The 19,786-nt window shown below is 44.4% G+C and overlaps 1 protein-coding gene across 2 annotated transcripts in view; it reads right to left on the reverse strand.

Moving 5' to 3' along the window:
- The window catches only part of LOC129707687 (phosphatidylinositol 4-phosphate 3-kinase C2 domain-containing subunit beta-like), a 177,868-nt gene that overhangs the window by 107,279 nt on the left and 50,803 nt on the right, over positions 1-19,786 (reverse strand). For both annotated transcript variants that reach the window (XM_055652882.1, XM_055652883.1), the window contains exons 10-15: positions 19,415-19,451; positions 11,696-11,900; positions 10,033-10,158; positions 7,238-7,405; positions 4,065-4,140; positions 991-1,124 (exon numbers count right to left, since the gene is read on the reverse strand). In XM_055652882.1, coding sequence (XP_055508857.1) covers positions 991-1,124; positions 4,065-4,140; positions 7,238-7,405; positions 10,033-10,158; positions 11,696-11,900; positions 19,415-19,451 — 746 coding nt within the window. The remainder of the gene's footprint in view (positions 1-990; positions 1,125-4,064; positions 4,141-7,237; positions 7,406-10,032; positions 10,159-11,695; positions 11,901-19,414; positions 19,452-19,786) is intronic.

Here is a 19,786-nt window from a genome sequence, read left to right on the forward strand (position 1 = left end):
GTTTAAAGGAGGTGTGAAGGGCAACGGTTTTTACACAGAAGGGTGATGGGTGTCTGGAACGCGCTGCCACAGATGGTGGCGGGGGCAGATACGATAGTGACGTTTATGAGAGGTTTGGATAGGTACATGGATGTGCTGGGTTTGGAGGGATATAGATCATAGGCAGTCAGATAAGAGTTGGCCTTGGTATTATGTTCGCCACAGACATTGTGTTCCTGTGGTGTACGGTTTTCTGTTAACTTCCTGTGACAACTATTGACAATATTCCTCAGCCTGGCAAAGCTGTCCTTCTGACATTCTCCCTTCACCTTGCACGGTTCAAGAAAAAAAAATATTCCCTGATAGTCTCCTCAGTTTAGTAAAAAATGGGCCTCATTTAGCTCACTGCTATTACTTCTGCTATCATTTCATTGAATCTGCAGCATATGGTTGCAAAGGTCCAGTTGCCTTATCTACGACTGATAATTAAAATCCATTGCATCTGCCCTACACCTATTGACTTTTTAAAAATGTATTGACAACTCTTTGCTCCTCTGTGTTCAAATCCACATTTTGTCGGCCAACTTTTTTGCTTGATCAACTTCATTGAAAAAAAAAATTCCACCTCTTTCTCTGAAGAACAGCAGACGCTAGAGCCTTGCGCTATAAACACTCTTGGTGGAAGTACACAGGTGATGTTTTGGGTCGGCATTCTTCTTTAGAATCAGAGTGTCTCTCCCCTCCTTTCTCCCCCTCCCCCCCCCACTCTCTCTGCCTCACCCCTCCTCTCTTCTCCTCCCTCTTTATAATTCACTATCTCCCTTCTTTACCCCTGCCGCGCCCCTCTCCACCTCTCCCCCTCTCTGTCACCCTCTTCCCTCCTCTCTCACTTGAGGGGAATAGATTGGGTGAATGCACAGTATTTTGCCCAACCTAGTGGGATCAAGAATCAGAGGGCATAGATTTAAGGTGAGAGGAGCAAGATTTAATCACTCAGAGGGTGGTACTTACAAAAGTAGGGAATGTTTTTGCTGAATGTTCGCAATCTGTTTCCTGGAAACTTCATCCAAAAAGTTGACATACTGGCTGTTTGCTGCCAGAACAGGTCGAGTAAATCTGACCAGGTGAGTGTCTGGGAAATCTATCTGCAATTAAAATAAAACCAGTTGTGCTTACCATACTCTGTGCCGTCAAACCAAAATGACAATAAATTGTTTTGACGTTCAATGCTATTGTCTTACTGCAAAGGAAAATAGTTTAGTTGAATAAACAGTAACACGTACAGATATGTGCGGAGTAATTAGTTCATTTCAGTACAATACAAAGAGACTCAGGCGGACAGGCGGCATCTATGGAGGGGATGGACAGATGACATTTCGGGTCAGGATGGTGGCACGGTGGTGCAGCGGTAGAGTTGCTGCCTAACAACGCCAGGCTATGGGTGCTGTCTGTACGGAGTTTGTACATGTTCTCTGTGACTGTGTGGGTTTTCTCCAGGAGCTCCGGTTTCCTACCAAACTCCAAAGATGTACAGGTTTGTAGGCTAATTGGCTTTGGTTAAATTGTAAATTGCCACCAGTGTGTGCAGGGTAGTGTTAATGTGCGGGGATCGCCGGTTGGCGCGGACTTGGTGGGCCGAATGCCCGGTTTCCACGTTGTATCTCTAAACCATTCATTCAGAAGTTTGGACGTTTTCTCAGCAGTTGCTGCCTGACCCACTGAGTTCCTCCAGCACTTTGTGCTTTACTCAGGACTCCAGCAACTGCAGTTCCTTGTGTCACCACTCTTCCTGACAGTTATTTTCCATTGGGTTGGGTATTATCAAGTGTTCCCCCTCCTGGGCACAACAGTTGGTGAAGTCCATTTTGTTATCTAATAACAAAGACATGCAGATGCTGGTTTATACCAAAGTTGGACGCAAAATGCTGGAGTTACTCCGTGGATCAGGCAGCATCTCTGGAGAGCAAGATAGGTGATGTCTTGGGTTGGGACTCTTCTTCAGATGAATGCAGGGGGGCGAAAGAAATGGGGGGTGAGAGGTGAGGCAGGATCAAGCATAGATGGGAATAGATGAACACAGGCGTGGGGGGGAGAGGGGGGGGGGGTTTGAATGGCAGCTTGTTGGACAAAGGCCAGGAATGAAAAGATGGGTGTGAGGCCGAGATGATAAAGAATTATGAAACGCGAGCGCAGAAAAGTTGGGAATTGTGTAGCCATTGGAAGGGTTGGAGATGGAGGTGGAAGGGGGAAGGAGGAGGGGAGAAACTCCCCTTTAGTCAACAAAATAGAGAGAGTGCAGAGGAGATTTACTAGAATGTTGCCTGGGTTTCAACAACTAAGTTACAGAGATAGGTTGAATAAGTTAGGTCTTTATTCTCTGGAGCGCAGAAGGTTAAGGGGGGACCTGATAGAGGTCTTTAAAATGATGAGAGGGATGGACAGAGTTGATGTGGACAAGCTTTCCCCTTTGAGAATAGGGAAGATTCAAACAAGAGGACATGACTTCAGAATTAAGGGACAGAAGTTTAGGGGTAATATGAGGGGGAACTTCTTTACGCAGAGAGTGGTAGCAGTGTGGAATGAGCTCCCAGTGGAACTGGTGGAGGCAGGTTCATTGGTATCATTTAAAAATAAATTGGATAGGCATATGGGTGAGAAGGGAATGGAGGGTTATGGCATGAGTGCAGGCAGGTGGGACTAAGGGGAAAAAAAATGTGTTCGGCACGGACTTGTAGGGCCAAGATGGCCTGTTTCCGTGCTGTAATTGTTATATGGTTAAACTGGCACATGGTCATCAAGAAATCTGAGGAAGGACATTCTTGCCATAGAGAGAGTACAGAGAAGGTTCACCAGACTGATTCCTGGGATGTCAGGACTTTCATATGAAGAAAGACTGGATAGACTCGGTTTGTACTCGCTAGAATTTAGAAGATTGAGGGGGGATCTTATAGAAACTTACAAAATTCTTAAGGGGTTGGACAGGCTAGATGCAGGAAGATTGTTCCCGATGTTGGGGAAGTCCAGAACAAGGGGTCACAGTTTAAGGATAAGGGGGAAATCTTTTTTAGGACCGAGATGAGAAAAAACATTTTTCACCCAGAGAGTGGTAAATCTCTGGAATTCTCTGCCACAGAAGGTAGTTGAGGCCAGTTCATTGGCAATATTTAAGAGGGAGTTAGATGTGGCCCTTGTGGCTAAAGGTATCAAGGGGTATGGAGAGAAGGCAGGTACAGGATACCGAGTTGGATGATCAGCCATGATCATATTGAATGGTGGTGCAGGCTCGAAGGGCCGAATGGCCTACTCCTGCTCCTGTTTTCTATGTTTCTATGTTTCTAAGGGTTCGAGGGAGGAGTGGGGAAGTGGGATGAACAAAGGGGGGGGGGGACTTCAGGGAGAAAGGGGTGAGAGGGCTGTTTATAGGTTAGGTTAGTTTTGAGATACATCATGGAAACCCGTTCTCAAGCAGTTAAAGGCTCTTTAAATAAACTAACCCCGTCAATTCTAGACTAACCCCATCAATCAACCCCATCGATAAGTGAAAGGCCTGGATAGAGTGGATGTGACAAGGATGTTTCCACTAGTGGGAGTGTCTAGGACCAGAGGTCATATTCTCCGAATTAAAGGACGTTCCTTTAGGAAGGAGATGAGAAGGAATTTCTTTAGTCAGAGGGTGGTGAATCTGTAGAATTCTTTGCCACAGAAGGCTGTGGAGGCCTCTTTTTGTCGACTCTTGCATACGTACTATGTGCAATCAAAAAATCTCACCAAGTACACGTGACACTAAAATATCAATCAATCATCCATCCATTTTGGCTCGTTGCCAATTGATGCAGACAACATTACAGAACATTTAAAATTGGTAAAGAGTTCAGATTAACCACGCTTGTTATTTAATCGTTTAAGACCACATGTGCACTGCCCAAACCTTGAATACAGTCACTATCTAAAATGCAAAGGAAGCTTCAAAGATCCCAATGTGACAAGATCCTTTTCAACATCACTAGCCTAGCAATATGTTGCATTATGTGATCTAGCACTGTTACAACTTGATATTTGATTGTACTTGGTGCTAGGCTGCTTACCTGTAAGACTAATGTATCTGGTTTGCTGGTATTAACGGGACAAAGGCAGAGTAGTTTTGTACCATGGACCAATATTCTGTTTTGAAATGAAGAACATGTCATTTTTAGTAGTTGTATCGAACAAACACAAGTCATGTTTTATTCTGTATAAAGCAATTTGATTTAATGAAGGATAAGCATGGAAACAGGCCCTTCGGCCCACCAATTGATTGTATTTGTTCTATGTTTCCCCACTTTCTCATCCACTCCCTATAAACTGGGGGCAATTTACAGAGGGCCAATTAACCTACAAACCTACATGTCTTTGGGATGTGGGAGGAAACCAGGGCACCTGATCACAGAGAGAACGTACAAACTCCAGGTACACACAGCACCCGAGGTCAGGATCGAACCCGGGTCTCTGGCGCTGTAAGGCAGCAAAGCTGCCGCCGTGTCACACTGCCACCCTGGGGAAAAAGGTTCTGATTGTCTACCCTATCGATGCCTTTCATAATTTTATATATTTCTATCAAGTCTCCCCTCAAACTCCGACTCAGCCATGATCATATTGAATGGCGGTGCTGGCTCGAAGGGCTGAATGGCCTACTCTTGCACCTATTTTCTATGTCTATGTTTCTATCTTCCAGACGAGCTAATTTGCTCAGACATTATGCCAAGAATATATCCTCAACAGAAAGGAAAATGAGTCAAAGATGTGACTCACTTACCTGTGGGTTGAATGTCAAGTGTTTCTGTCTCATGCATTGAACTACTGGTTAGGAGTCCAGAATCACTAAGTGTCAGCATATTTAGCTTTCGGTAGGTACAATGAAAAGCTTTGTTTTACCTGCTATCCACCTGTTCAGATGATATTATCCATCAACACAATCAAGTGGAAACTCAAGTAGAACAGGTGGAGCAAAGGGGGAGATACGGAGTACAGAATATAGTTCTCAGAATTGTAGCGCAGCAGTCCAATGTCCACAATGGTGGTAGTGGTGAATGGGACAGTACCCTAGCTTATGGCAGGACCGTTCAGAAGCCTGGTAACAGAAGGGGAAAAAGCTGTTCCTGAGTCTTTCAAAGATAGACACGGGAATAGCGTGAGTCTGAAGAGGGGTCTCGACCCGAAACGTCACCCATTCCCTCACTCCAGAGATGCTACCTGTGCCCCTGAGTTACTCCAGCATTTTGTGCCTATCCCCGTTTTAAACAGCATCCAGCATTCTGCCCACTTGTCCACCCTGAGTCCTGGTTCGAGTTTCTGAGAGTAAAATTTTGTCTTTTCGCTAGGTTCTTATTGACTCTTGTTAGCCGAAGTTAAATCCTCAACAGAAAGGAAAATGAGTCAAAGATGTGACTCACTTACCTGTGGGTTGAATGTCAAGTGTTTCTGTCTCATGCATTGAACTACTGGTTAGGAGTCCAGAATCACTAAGTGTCAGCATATTTAGCTTTCGGTAGGTACAATGAAAAGCTTTGTTTTACCTGCTATCCACCTGTTCAGATGATATTATCCATCAACACAATCAAGTGGAAACTCAAGTAGAACAGGTGGAGCAAAGGGGGAGATACGGAGTACAGAATATAGTTCTCAGAGTTGTAGCGCATCAGTCCAATGTCCACAATGGTGGTAGTGGTGAATGGGACAGTACCCTAGCTTATGGCAGGACCGTTCAGAAGCCTGGTAACAGAAGGGGAAAAAGCTGTTCCTGAGTCTTTCAAAGATAGACACGGGAATAGCGTGAGTCTGAAGAGGGGTCTCGACCCGAAACGTCACCCATTCCCTCACTCCAGAGATGCTACCTGTGCCCCTGAGTTACTCCAGCATTTTGTGCCTATCCCCGGTTTAAACCAGCATCTGCAGCTCCTTCATACACACCCTGAGTCTTTCGAGTTAGATTGAAACATTTTGTTTTAGGCTGCTTTTCTTTGGCGAAAATCTTGTTTACAAAGTTAAATCGTGTTTTGAAATAAATCGATGGTGATTACTGGGAGTTTCTAAGAGGATATTTTCTGACCGCCAGGGTGGTTGGAAGCAGATTAAATAATTGAAAAGAGGGTCAGATATCTACTTGGAAAGGAAGAGGTTGCAGGGCGAGCATGCCTTTACCCATCCGTGTAAACATCAAGCAGATTACTTAAATGTGGAAGATTTAGTAATCGCATTATATTATTGTGATGTGGTAATAGTGAAAATAATTAACTATGACGCCATTAAATCAAGTAGGGAGTAATTATTTTGGCAAAGGCAAGTGTCCCAGAAATTGAACTCCACCCTGGGATATTGTTATGAGACAGAATATGAGGAAACAATTACTTGTGCAACTCAAAAATAAATCTCAGCATTGGAGTCATAGCCATTTAGTATGGAAACAGGCCCTTTGGTCCAACTTGTCTATGCCGACCAAGATGGCCCCATTTACCCACATTTGGCCCATATCTCTCCAAACTTTTCCTATCCATCTACCTCTTCAAGTATCTTTTAAATATTGTTGGAGAATCTGACTCAACTACCTCCTCTGGCAGCTCGGCCCATTTACCCAGTGAAGAAGTTGTCCCTCAGATTCCTATCAAATCTCTCCCCTTAAACCTATGTCCACTGGTTTTTCATTCCCCTCCCCTGGGAATAAGACTCTGCGTATTCACCCTATCTGCTTAAATTGTCGATAGGAACAACTGCAGTTGCTGGTTGATACACAGAAGAACACAAAGTGCCAGAGTAACACAGCGGGTCAAGCAACATATCTGGAGAACGTGGATAGATGATGTTTCAGGTCGAGACCCTTCTGCAGACTCTCAGTTCGAAACTGGGCCTGGAATAGAGGTGAGCTGACAGGTCCTGGGCTGCTGGGGGCCGGGGCAGAGGTGGGGATCGGCGGAGTCGATGGTCGCGGCCCGCGGGCGGCTGGAGTGGAGGCGAGGGTCCGGTGGCGGCGGTGGCTGGCGCGGCCTGGAAGTGACCGAGGAGCCGGTGACAATGGAGTGGCGGTAGAGGGTCCTGTCTGGGAGGTGAAGGTCGGTGAGTCCATCCGCTATAACCAAAATCCGTTATAAGGAGGTTTGAAAAACCAGCCTCTGTCTGATATGTGTGTCTGAACTGACAGGAACATTGTAATAATACTGAACACCTAACCTACGAATGGATACAACCCACAGTGCATCCTAATCATCCTCCATTTTGGTGAACTTACTGTTGTGAGCTGTAGAGAGCCATGGACACACTTGCTAAGGTGTCAGTGTCCATGGATTGCCTGCTGCTGCCGTCAGGATGGTTGCCACTGGTTGTGTGATGTCCATGCAACTCCAGGCTCAGTGTCACCTCACAAGGCAATCGCCTCACCTCGATGGGCATGTGTATTCTGAAACAGAGAGAGCTCCTTGTTCAGCCCACATCAGAACATCAGTTTCAGGGAATGTGTCTTCCCAGCTGTTATCAGGCAACTGAACCGTCCTATCAATAACTAGACCTCCCATTGGAGACCCTTGGACTATCTTTAATTGGACTTTCCTGGACTTTATCTGGCACTAAACGTTATTCCCATTATCCTGTATCAGTACACTGTGGACGGCTCGATTATAAGCATATATAGTCTGTTAGCTTTAGTGTTGTCTTGTGTACAGAGCTTTGACAATGGTTTAATGGCTCAAAGGTTCAATGTTGCTTTTATGTGAGAAGTGCAAAAGCACAGTGAAATTATTTTTCTTACAAACAGTCCAGTCGAGTATTCTTAAGCTAGAACTGTTCCCAAACCAAGCTGTGATGCAATCCGGTAGTATGGTGCATCTGTAGAAGTTTGTGATGAGCCTGTCCCACTTCGGCGATTTTTCAGCGGACTGCCAGTGACTGTCAAGTTGCTGGCAGTCGTCTGAAAAACTGGGAACTGGAACCGTGACTGTCAGAGTGGAACACACACACACACACACACACACACACACACACACACACACACACACACACACACACACACACACACACACACACACACACACACACACACACACACACACACACACACACACACACACACACACACACACACACACACACACACACATGATAAAGATGGGGACCAGGGCAAGCGGGGGGTAGCGCTGTCTGAAATTCACACGGTGCAAAGCCAAGGTGATATAGACACACACCGCGATGAACAGGAAGGTTGGCGCTACCATTAAGACGGCTAGCACAGTGTACGGTAAGTCGTTTAAAAGAGGGGGTGAGAGGGGGAAGAAGGGGGGAGAGGGGGGAGAAGGAGTGGAGACAACTTTTAAGAAACCAGACAACTTTTAAGAAGTCAGAGATACACAGCTGTGAAGTTTGGCAGACATTTAAAATTACCGGTCGGTTATCCTTGGTTCTGAAAACACCTGCTCACGTTTTTTTTCCCCCAATGAGCCAATGAAATTCACCGGTCAGCAAAGGCGATTAACTAAAACTACCTACGACTACCTTCACTACCCATAACTACATGGCGACCCCACTACAACTGCACCTATGACTACAGGATTATCGATTATCTCCATGGCGACCAATTTTTGGTCGCAGAAAATGTTTCAACATGTTAAAAAATTTGCCGCGACCATATTGAGGCCGCGACTAGTTCCCAGAATGCGGGAACCCCTCGCGACCATGAAGGAGAATCACCAGAGACCACCAGCGAACATATGGTAGGTATGTTACAAAACCTACCTGAATCGTGGCTGAGCATCTGCCCTACCCCGTGTGCGCGATTTTGCCGCTGTTTAGAGGGGGTGGGTTTAAAATGCGATTTTTACTAGGCTGTTCCAATCGAAAATGTTCAGCTTAGTAAATCATTAACGGAAAATCGCTGAAAGACCCCGTCGCAAAAGGTATTATTAGTTTTTATGGCCTTGTATAATAGTTATAGTAGTTTAAAAATCACTCTCTAATCCCGCGACCTCTAGCAGCCCCAGGGTTTTATAAAGCAAACAATTAAAGATATGTACCTTATTTTTACATGAAATGGGGCTTGTATATAACCCTGTGTATAAAATTTTCTATAGCGAGTAGTTCATTTTGGGCTCTTTATATCCCGCAGTATTTTTCTGGGCACTTGAGGGCACAAATCCAGCGCAATGTGAACATTCTAAACCAGCGCATTCACAGGAACCCACTAGAAAGCTGATTTAAATTGACTTTAATTTACAGCAATTGAACACTAAATTCCTCCCATTTGGCCTATAAATTGATGTAAATGAGATTTTAAAATCATGTTTTATTGTGAATTATTTGTGAATATTATTTGGACACTTGGGCTATTTAAAAATGTTAATCATTTATTAAGAAATGGATAGGTGTTTAGATCTAGTAATTGAAGTTTGAAATTAGCTACATGTGGTAACTAACTAATTATATGCTTTAATTTCAGGTCATCCAAGTAAGATTATTTTATATTTGTTTCAGAATGCTTCAATCTATGATAACTGAAAATTTCATTCAGTTCTCTTAATTTTTAAGAAGGTTATGGGCTTTTGACTGTCCACGATCACAGCTTTTTTGTTATGTCCATAGAAAATCAATAGGGAACAAGATGCTAAATTCCGAGTATGAAAATGGCCATAACTTTTTTATTACTTGAGATATGAAAGTGAATTAGGTGTCAAATTAAACTTATTGTTATGCTGGGATAAATTGCAGACTTGATTTTTTAAATCTCAAAATTTTGTAACATTGCTACATATGGCGACTATGTGGCGAGCACAGAGTCTCCTGCACTCACCTAATAAGTCGCCTAAGTGAGACAGGCCCATAAGAGTCATTGAGGACATGCTGAAATTCCTCAGTCTCCTGACGAAGTCGAGGTGTTGGTGTCCCATCTTGGCTGCTGTATAATTGTGGTTAATCCACGACAGATCATTGGTAACGTTAACACCAAGAAACTTGAACCTCTCTCAACCATTTCTACTTGAATGCAAGTGCTCAGGCTGCCACTTGTAAGGATGTAGAGATTCATCATCTATTACCTACCTCTGGTTCCATCTGGCCAAGTGGAAAAGGGAAGGTTTTGTGATGCCTATTTCCCCCGTCTTAACCGGTGAACACAACTCCTCCCCTCCGTACTTTAGTGAGCAAGATACAGAGAGGTTTTCATAGCTGCATCGGGAGAGACAAACAAAATGTGAGTCCAAGAGATCTCTGATTTGGCAATTTACCAAAATTCAACTGTCATCGGCAATAACTCAATTAAATTAAGGATGAAAAATATTAAGGCCAAGTGCATTAAGGAACCCGACATTGTGATTGACAGTGTTGACAGCATCAGTGCACATTTCACATTAAATCACAGATTAAATATTGAAGATGGTTTTCCATATCCATGGAAAATAATAGGCTCTCGTAGAATATGGGCCAAACATGGGCAAATGGAACTATTGTAGATGGAGCATCTTGGTACAGCATGGACAAATTATGCCAAGTGGCCTGTTTCTGTGCTGTATGAATCTGTGATAATAATATTTTGGACTGGCTTTAAATACAAATGCAAGAAGAAAGGCAAAAAGATTAACTGAGAATGTTAGAAACACTCAGCAGGCCAGGCAGCATCTGTGGGATTGAGAGGCTGGTAATGTTCCAGATCTGGGTCCATGAAGGATCGTGGAATTGAGATGTTAAGTCCGTTTCTCCTTCCACAGATGCTGCCCGACCTGCTGTGTTTTGTAAATCAGATTTCCAGCATCTGCAGTTTTAGTTTGGTTTACAGATAGAGCATGGGAACAGGCCCATGGGCCCACCAAGTCCACACCGACCATCGATCACCCGTTCACACTAGTTTGATGTTTTTCCCACATTTCTCATCCACTCCTTCACACACTAAGTGCAATTTACAGAGGGCCAATTAACCTACAAACCCGCAGTTCTTTGGGAGGTGGGAGGAAACCAGAGCACCCGGAAGAAGCTGAACGCGGTCACAGGGAGAATGAGTAAACTCCACACACAGACAGGACCCCGAGGTTCAGATTCCTGACCCTGGACGTTACAGTTTTCAGGCTCCTATATATCTTCTTCCCGGAGACAGGAGTGAAATGAGTGGGTGGCCAGGGTGGTGCTCTGATGATGCTAGCTACCTTTTTTTGAGGCAACGACGCAAAAACGTTATTCCCATTATCCTGTATCATGTACACTGTGGACGGTTTGATTGTAATCATGTTTGGTCTTTTCACTGACTGGATGGCACGCAACAAAAAAGCTTTTCACTGTCTCCATGTGACAATAATGAGCAACCCAGTGGTACGAATATTGATTTCTATAACTTCAAGTGACCCTTGCACCCCCTATCTCTCCGTCCCTCCCCTGCCCTAGTCGCCATGCTAGTTTCACTGTCATAGTGTTGAGTTTCACTGTCTGTGTAGCTCATTATCACATGGCCCAAGCCGACAATGTGGGCTCTATCTTTTCTTGATCATCGCTACTTTTTACATATCTTTCATCCGTTTGTTCCATACAGTATATCTCTCTTGCTATTACTGTCTCTATCGCACGTTTCTCTTTCCCCTGACTCTCAGTCTAAAGAAGGGTCTCGACACGAAACATCACCTATTCCTTTTCTTCAGAGATGCTGCCTGATCCGCTGAGTTGCTCCAGTTTTTTGTGTCTATCTTCTAAAAGTAAACCATAGACAGCTCCAACTCACCTCCCAGCCCAGAGCCCAGGGACTCCGTGCATGGCATAAATATTGAAGCTGAAGCTCTCATGGACGAGCTGGGCCTGAACTTCTGGCGCAGATTCTGTGTCATCTACATCAGCAACTTGGTAATCAATGTCAAAGTTGTTGCAGTAGATGTGTATCTGTCGGGAAATGGCAGCCGTCAATGCATTGATTGCTGTTGTAAGCAAATCTGTTGGAATGAAGAAGAAACCTCATTTAAAATACTTATTTGTTAAGATGCAAGCCTCACTAGAAATGGATGCATTACCTACCGGATAATGAAATGCCTAGATAGAGCGGACATGGAATGGTTTCCAATAGTGGGAGAGTTTCGAACCAGTGGGCACAGCATCAGAATAAAAGGACGTACCCTTACAAAGGAGGTGAGGAGGAATTTCTTTAGCCCCAGCGTGGTGAATCTGTGGAATTAATTGCCACAGACGGCGGTGGAGGCAAAGTCCTTGGGTACTTTTAAAGCGGACATTGACAGGTTCATGTTTAGTAAAGGCATTAAGAGTTATGGGGAGAAGGCAGGAGAATTGGGTTGAGAGGAAAAAATAGATCAGCCATAATTGGATGGGCCGAATGGCTTAATTCTGCTCCTATGACTTGTGGTTTTATGGATTTATTTATCGTCCATTGCTTAGGTTTATGTTTACGTTTAGAGATACATTGTGGAAACAGGCCCTTCAGCCCACTGAGTCCACACCAACCAGTGATCCACGCATATTCACACTATCCAACACACATTAGGGACAATAAAAAAAAAACATTTTATACCAAGCCAAATAACCTACAACACTGTACGTCATTGAACTATGGGAGGAAACTGAAGATCTCGGAGAAACCCATGCAGATCACGGGGAGAAAGTAATACTCTGTACAGACAGCACCCATAGTCAGGATTGAACACGGCTCTCTGGTGCTGTAAGCGCTCAAAGGCAGCAACTCTACCACTGCACCACCGTGCCACCCCACAGAGCTGACTAATTCGCTTTGATGAAATTAAGAAGACTGACTGGTCATTTCAGAGGGCAATTACGTGGTAGTGACATCAGTGAGGGATTGGAGTCTCATACAGGCCATGGGTAGTTCAGGCTTCCTGCCCCGAACAACATTGTGAACCAGAAGGGTCTTTTACCTGTGATAAACCATCATTTTTTACTGATCTAAACTGAAGTTCACAATCACCATGAACACAAAGTGTGGATTTACTCAGCAGGTCAGGCAGCATCAGTGGAGTCATAACCTCATAGAGTCGTGCAGCACGGAAATAGGCCCTACAGCCCAACTTGCCCATGCTGACCAAGATGCCACTTCTACACTCTATTTATCCGTCTGAAGAAGGTTCCGACATGAAACATGACCTATTCCTTTGCTCCAGAGTTGCTGCCTGACCCGCTGAGTTATTCCAGCATTTTGTGTCCAGCCCCATTTGCACTAGTCCCACCTGCCCATGTTTGGCCATATCTCCTCTAAACCTTTCTTATACATGTACCGGTCCAAATGTTCTTTAAATGTTGTTATTGTACCTACTAAGTTGTTCTATACTCATCAGCCTCTGTGCAAATAAGTTTCACCCTCATGTTCCCATTACATCTTTACCCTCTCACTTGATACCTATACTATCAACTTTTTGATTCCACTTCCATGGGAAAAAAGAGTTGTTATAATACCTGCCTCAACTACCTCCTCTGGCAGCTTGTTCCATACACCCACCAGCCTCCGTGTGAAAAAGTTGCCCCTCAGGTTCCCGTTACATTGTTCCCCTCTCAACTTAAGACTATGTCTTCTCTTAAGTTCTTGATTCCCCAACCTCGGGTAAAAGACTCTATAGAAACATAGAAAATAGGTGCAGGAGGAGGCCATTCGGCCCTTCAAGCCAGCACCACCATTCATTGTGATCATGGCTGATTGTCCCCAATCAATTACCTGTGCCTGCCTTCTCCCCATATCCCTTGATTCCACTAGCCCCTAGAGCTCTATCTAACTCTCTCTTAATTCCATCCAGTGATTTGGCCTCCACTGCCCTCTGTGGCAGGGAATTCCACAAATTCACAACTTTCTGTGTGAAAAGGTTTTTAAATGGCCCCCACTTTATTCTAAGACTGGTTCTGGACTTGCCCAACATTGGGAACATTTTTCCTGCTTGTCCCGTCCTTTTATAATTTTATATGTTTCTATAAGATCCTCTAGCAATTGCCTTTATGATATTATACATCTCTATATGATCACCCCTCAGCATCCTGTGGTCCAAACTCCTAGTCTGCTCCCTATAGATCAGGCCATTGGGTCCTAGTAACATCCTCGTAAATCTTCTCTGCACTCTTTCCAGCCCAATGACATTGAAAAGTCCTGACCCAAAACGTGGCCTATCCATAATAATAATAATAAATTTAATAACAATAAATTTTATTTGCGGGCGCCTTTCAAAGTCTCAAGGACACCTTACAGAAATTAACAAGAGTTTAAAAAAAAACATACAGTCGGAGTAAAATAAATAATAAGGACATCACCAATACACAAATTAAAGACACAATTCGCTCCAAAGACAAAAAAATCAAAAACACAATGTGAAGAGAGAGCAGCGGCAGCTAAAACACGCCAGCGTACTCTCTCCCTTCCGGCAGCCATCATGGACACAAACTAATATATTCACTTACACACAAAAAATCATCCCCCCACAATGGTTACCACTGTGGGGGAAGGCACAATGTCCTCCTGAGATGCTATCTGACCCGTTGAGTTACTCCAGTACTTTGTGTTTTTGCTCATGATTCCAGCATCTACAGTGTTTTATGTCTCCATTTTACTGCTCCACTGCATACTCTCCTCACCATATGCTTACTTTGAAGAAGTCCTCCTCCTCCCTCTGATGGGAGTTCTGTGAGACCCTCATTCACTGCTCCCCCTCTGTGATTCCGGCTGCTCTCCTGCCATTTGACCATGTTCTCACCCTTACAGAAGGATCCTGACCCGAAGTGTCACGTATCCATGTTCTCCAGAGATAGAGTCATAGAGTCATCCACTTCTCCGTGGATTGTCACCTTGTTGTGGTGGAGAAGCTTGTGTGGTCCTGAGATCCTGAGAGCGATGCCGTCTGGAGCTGTGCTCCTGGTGGGGCCACCCATGGTGGTAAGGTCTCTGACAAAGAGCAATCCAACCAAGACCTCAACGGTGGAACAGGCGGAGGATGATGGCTGACCTTAGTGGAGCATCACAACGGCTGAGAAGGCGGATGAAGGCTGCAGCAGAAACGGGTCTCCGATCGTCTTCGACTCCATGCCACTGGTTCCTGACCCAGATCTGTCAAGGACAATGTGGTGGCTGTCTGTCTCTCCAAGTTAAATAAAGTCACGCACAGGCGTCCTCCATGAGAAGACAGTCATACTCGTTTCGAGTGACTGCCGATGATAATGATGAGAGTCATACAGTGTTGAAACAGGTCCTTTGGCCCAACTTGCCTACACTGGCCAATATGTCCCATCTACACTCGTCCCACCTTCCTATATCTCTAAACCTGTCCCATCATGTACCTCACTAAATCTTTATTAAACATTGCGATAGACTCTGCTTCAACTACCTCCTCTGGCAGCTCGTTCCATACGACCGCCACCCTTTGCGTGAAAAAGTTACGGATGCTGCCTAATCTACTGAATTACTCCAGCACTTTGTGTTCCATGCAAGACTGTAGCATCTGCTGTTCATTCTGTCTCTGCACAACTGCCATGGTGGGTAGTGAATCCAATTCCTCTTGGAATGTTGGATCAGACCGCTGGTTTACTAATTCAGTAACATAAATTATAATTAATAAGGGCTGTCAGCTTCATGCTGTCAGAAATGTAACAGTGGTTGGCTTTAGAGAATGGACTGTCTGAATGAATTAGTTTTAGTTTAGTTTAGTTTAGAGATACAGTGCGGAAACAGGCCCTGCAGCCCACCGAGTCTGTGCCGACCAATGTGAAAAATATACATCTTCTCGATGCGCTGGGACGTATCCTCAGTGACGTGATCTGGGGTCATCGGGAGTTTCGGGTCTCACAACATCAGACAGCCTCGCCCAGGCAACCCAGCCGGGGTTGATCAGGCCCCGACTTGCGTCCCAGCGGCTTTTAGATAGACACGTGATTACGTAGGGAATGGAGGGATATGGCTCACGTGCAGGCTGGGGAAATTAGTTTAAGCTGGCATCATGTTCGGCACAGACATTGTGGGCTGAAAGATCTGGTCCTGTGCTGTATGTAGTGTCTATGTACTATGCAAATGTTCAGTTTTGTTGCTGCAATAGTTTTATGGAATGAAAATAATCTTGGAACCACTTGCACAAATTGCAGCCTGGCATGTTATCAGCAGTTTGATTGATATGAGACTACGACGTGTTTTACATGCTGGGTAAAAACAGTATTAAGTTGTCTTTGTGGACTTTTCTTCTCAACGTGAACAAACTATCTTCAGGAGACACAGCAAGAAAATGAACCAATGCAGGTAATCACCCCACCCAACATTGACCCTCATCAGAAATCTCTGCAAGGAAACAGCAAGTTTGCAGACATCCAACAAGAGATATTGACAGGTTAATGCTTGGTATCGAATTCACATTAAGGATTAATTCCTCTCCGCCATTTCCAGCTGCTGATTTTACTGTTTACTCTGCTTTTAATGGTTTAGAGTTTGAAGATGCAGCATGAAAACAGACCGTCTATGCCGACTATCAATCATGCACGGTGGCGCGGCGGTAGATTTTCAGCCTTACAGCGCCAGACCCAGGTTCGATCCTGACTACGGGTGCTTTTCTGTACGGAGATTGTACGTTCTCCCCATGATCTGCGTGGGTTTTCTCTGGGATCTCCGTTTTCCTCCCATGCTCCAAAGGCGTACAGGTATGTAGGTTAATTGGCTTGGTATAATTGTAAATTGTCCCTAGTGTGTGTAGGACCAGCATTAGTGTGCGGGGATCGCTGGCCAGCGCGGACTCGGTGGTATCTCTAAACTAAACTAAACTCAATTCTTTGGGATGTGGTAGGAAACCGGAGCACCCGGAGGAAACCCACACAGTCATGGAGACCGTGCAAACACTACGCAGACAACACCCGAGGTCTGGATCGAACCCGGGTCTCTGGCGCCGCGAGGCAGCGGCTCTACCAGCCATCCCTGCAATGTTTGTTTATCTTGTTTAGGATATTTGTAGGTTAAACATGCAGAATACCAAAGGAGACTTTCTAATTACAACTATAGTAAGAAGTGTCAAGCTGAATGAATGATGTATTAAAGATCAAATTGACTGTATAACCTTGCTGCCAAACCTAGACATGTCCTTGAAGAACCTGGAACAAGCTTCTAATTTACTTAGAAATAGTGTGAAGTCAGAGAAAGGAAAGGAGAAAATGTAATTTACTATATCTCCGAAAATAGCAGCGTTGGCTAAGCTCAACTGGTCAAACAGCTTTTGTGGAGAACATGGACAGGTGGCGTTTTGTGCCTGGACCCTTCTTCAGACAGATTGTAGCAGGGGGAGAAAGCTGGAAAAGAGAGGTTGGGGCTGTGCTAAGTCTGGCAAGTGATGGGTGGATACAGGTGAGGAGGGGAGGTTCGATTGGCAGATGGGTGAGGAATCCATCAGTGAATGTTGCCGACTGGCCAGCTCCAAACAGCAGGAGTACGTGCTGAGGGATGCATTGAAGCTCGGTGCAGCCAAGGCCAAGCCTCTGTGGGGCAGGACCACAGTCTAGCCTCCTTCTGCTGTTGGACATTGAGGGGCACCCACAAGCAAGGGACGGGATATCACCTCACGGGGCCACATGAATGGTAAGAGTGCATTGTTTAAAGGAGATACAAAGAAATACATATGCTGGTTTACAAAAAAAAATTCTTGGGCCTCCTCCATTGCCAGAGTAAGGCCACACCCAAAACAGCACCAGTAGGTTACAACCCAACAGTATGAACATTGTATTCTCGAATTTTAGGTAACTAACTTACAAACAAACCCCTTTTCCTCCTCTCTTCCCTGTGCCTCAACTGGACTTGCACTTATTTCTCCCTTTCTCCCTCCCCCTCCAACTATATTTCTTCATCTGGTTCCACAATTTTCTCCTCTTATTTCCTTATCTTACACATTTGTCCTGTCATCGCTGGCCTTGGTGCAACCCGAGCTGTGGTTTTGGAACAGCTCCAACCAAGACTGCAAGGAATTGCAGAGAATTGTGGACGCAGCCCAGACCATCACACAAACCAACCTCCCTTCCATTGACTCCATCTAAACTTCACGCTGCCTCGGCAAGGCCAGCAGCATAATCAAGGATGAGGCACACCCTGGCTCCCACTTCTCCCCTCTCCCATCAGGCAAAATGTATAAAAGTGTGAAAGCACACACCTTCAGATTCAGGGACAGTTTATTTCCAGCTGTTATCAGGCAACTGAACCATCCTACCAATAACTCGAGATCAGTCCTGAGTTACTATCTTCCTCAATGTAGACTCTTGGACTGTCTATGATCGGACTTTACTAGACTTTATCTTGCATTAAACGTTATTCATTTTATTCCCTTTATCCCACCCTACTGTCATAAGTTTGAAGATGTCTCCACCACAAATGACACCTATCCATGCTCTCCAGAGATGCTTTCTGATGAAAGAATTACTCCAGCACTTTGTCTTTTGATCAAAAATAAGTGTGAACACACTATGCATGACACTAGTTAACGTATTGAGGATTAAGTTTTTTTGCACAGATTTTGATTTGTATCTATTTTTTATTTTGAAAATTTTTGAATAGAATTAAAAATGAATTTTAATTTCGAATAAACTAAAAATATCCCGTGAAAAACTAAAAGCCCAACAGAGTCCTACTCAGGTAAGTAAGATGTAGTTTACAGCTGCTAATTTTTCTCTTTGCTCTGCTTTTAATGCCGATTATAGTTTAGAGTTTAGTGTTTAGATAGAGCATGGAAACCGACCCTTGGGCCCACTGAGTCCAGAGCGACCATCGATCACACTAATTCAATGTTTTCCCATTATCTCATCTACTCCCTATACAGTCGGGCCATTTTCAGAAGGCCAGTTAACCTACAAACCCGCAGTTTTTGGATATGGGAGGAAACCAGAGCACCCGGTGGAAACCCACGCGGACACAGGGAGAACATGCAAACTCCACGCAGACAGCACCAAAGGTCAGGATCAAACCTGGGTCTCTGGCACTGTGAGGCTACAGCTCTACTAGCTGCGCCACCATGCCATCCATGCAAGGTGTGTTTTTCTTCTAGAGGATATCTGTTAAACATGCAGAATAGCAAAGGTGACATTCTAATCACAACTACACTGAGAACTGTCAAGCTGAATGAGTGATACATTAAAGATCAAATAGACTGTACATCCTAGTTTAGTTTCGTTTAGTTGAGAGATAGAGTGTGGAAAAAGGCCCTCGGCCCACCGAGTCTGCACCGACCAACGATCTCCCATGCACCAGTTTTATCCAGCACACTGGGGACAATTTACAAAAGCTAATTAATCTATAATCCTGCACATCTTCAGGCTGTGGGGGGAAACCAGAGCACCCGGAGGAAACCCACGCGGTCTCAGGGAGAACGTACAAATGCCTCTAAGACGGCACCCGTAGCCAGGATCGAACCCGGGTCTCTGGTGCTGTGAGGCAGCAACTCTGCCGTTTTTTTAGATGCCAGTTCACACATTCAATGAACCATGTTTTTACCTTGTGGCTTCGGCAATTGCGAAGATCGCCGTGAAGTCTGAAAGTAGAAAAACATAACATCTAATTAGTCACTGCAAAAATAAATCAATTTTCAATTAATTAAAACATTTTGTTTAGAATTTCGCTTCTAAAAATTTAGACTAATTCATGAACCCACTGCAGGTGATGTCTGGTTGAATATCTTGTTGTCTCGTTAATTGATGTCCTGATCAACTTTTTAAATTAGATTTCACTTTATACGCATCGTTTTTAAAAATGATCAGATTAATCCGCAAGTGGTTTCATTGACCAAGCAAAATACAGTCTCAGAAAAAAAATCGTTAATAAAGTGCAGTGAACATTATCACTCAAGGGGCAGATAAGGCATCTCTA

The sequence above is a fragment of the Leucoraja erinacea genome, chromosome 22 (assembly GCF_028641065.1).
Source record: "Leucoraja erinacea ecotype New England chromosome 22, Leri_hhj_1, whole genome shotgun sequence".
Lineage (NCBI taxonomy): Eukaryota > Metazoa > Chordata > Chondrichthyes > Rajiformes > Rajidae > Leucoraja > Leucoraja erinaceus.